The sequence below is a fragment of the Monodon monoceros genome, unplaced genomic scaffold, assembly GCF_005190385.1.
Source record: "Monodon monoceros isolate NGI ecotype Baffin Bay Population unplaced genomic scaffold, NGI_Narwhal_1 Super_Scaffold_1, whole genome shotgun sequence".
Taxonomy (NCBI): Eukaryota; Metazoa; Chordata; class Mammalia; order Artiodactyla; family Monodontidae; genus Monodon; species Monodon monoceros.
In genome coordinates, this window is record NW_021703765.1 from 11,840,941 (window position 1) to 11,841,993 (window position 1,053).

General features: G+C 48.5%; 1 protein-coding gene across 3 annotated transcripts in view; it reads right to left on the reverse strand.

The window, feature by feature from the left end:
- Window positions 1–1,053, reverse strand: part of LOC114901489 (serpin B8) — a 23,900-nt gene that overhangs the window by 13,996 nt on the left and 8,851 nt on the right. For all 3 annotated transcript variants that reach the window (XM_029233269.1, XM_029233263.1, XM_029233256.1), the window contains exon 4: window positions 143–260. In XM_029233269.1, coding sequence (XP_029089102.1) covers window positions 143–260 — 118 coding nt within the window. The remainder of the gene's footprint in view (window positions 1–142; window positions 261–1,053) is intronic.

Here is a 1,053-nt window from a genome sequence, read left to right on the forward strand (position 1 = left end):
CCAGGTTACAGGGTCACAGTGGCCACCCGTGGAGGTCACATCCCAGGTTAGGGTCACAGTGGCCACCCGTGGAGGTCACATCCGGCAATCTCAGCTCTGTGTCCCTCATAACACCACATCTCCTGAAATGAAAATCTCTCACCTTCAGTCTTCTCCGTCACCCAGTCATTTACGTGTTTCCTGCATTCTTCAGTGTCTTTAGAAAAGTTCAGTTCCTCCAGGTCTGCCTGATAGAACTTCTGGCAGGATTCCTTAAAAGCCTACAAATGCAAAATACCTAGTTTGGCCATATTCTACTTGTCAAAGTTTCCTAAAAGTGTGAAAACATTTCTTTCTTAACGTGTTTCTAGCACAAATGCTTGCACAGGGCACCCTGTACTTTAAGACTCATTTATGCAATTAATCAAAATGTATAGACTGCTGGCTTTGTGCCTGGTACTGTGCCAGGTGCTGGACACCAGGGTGAAGACATGACCTTGGACCTGAGGTGGCTCACAGTCTGCTGAGGGAGAAACGTATACACACTATAATTACAATTTTATTTATTTATTTTTTTTGCAGTACGTGGGCCTCTCACTGCTGTGGCCTCTTGCGTTGCGGAGCACAGGCTCCGGACGTGCAGGCTCAGCGGCCATGGCTCACGGGCCCAGTCGCTCCGCGGCATGTGGGATCTTCCCAGACCGGGGCCTGAACCCGTGTCCCCTGCATCGGCAGGCAGACTCCCAACCACTGCGCCACCAGGGAAGCTCCTACAATATGTTTTGAGAATATAGACGGCGGCAGCCATGCACAAAAGAGCCCGTGAATATTCCTGTCAAACGCTTAAACTCCATACTGACTTTCTGTTTGATTTTGTCTCCCCTACTAGGTGGTCTAACCCTGTTTTACTCATTTTTGTACCATCAGCACCAACCACAGTGTCTGAAACATCCTTAGGGAATGACTGGGAGGCTCCATAGAACTAGATTATCAACAAATCTTACAGGTCCTCCAGGAGTGGAATCATTGTGTGTGTGTGTGTGTGTGTGTGTGTGTGTGTGTGTGTGTGTGTGT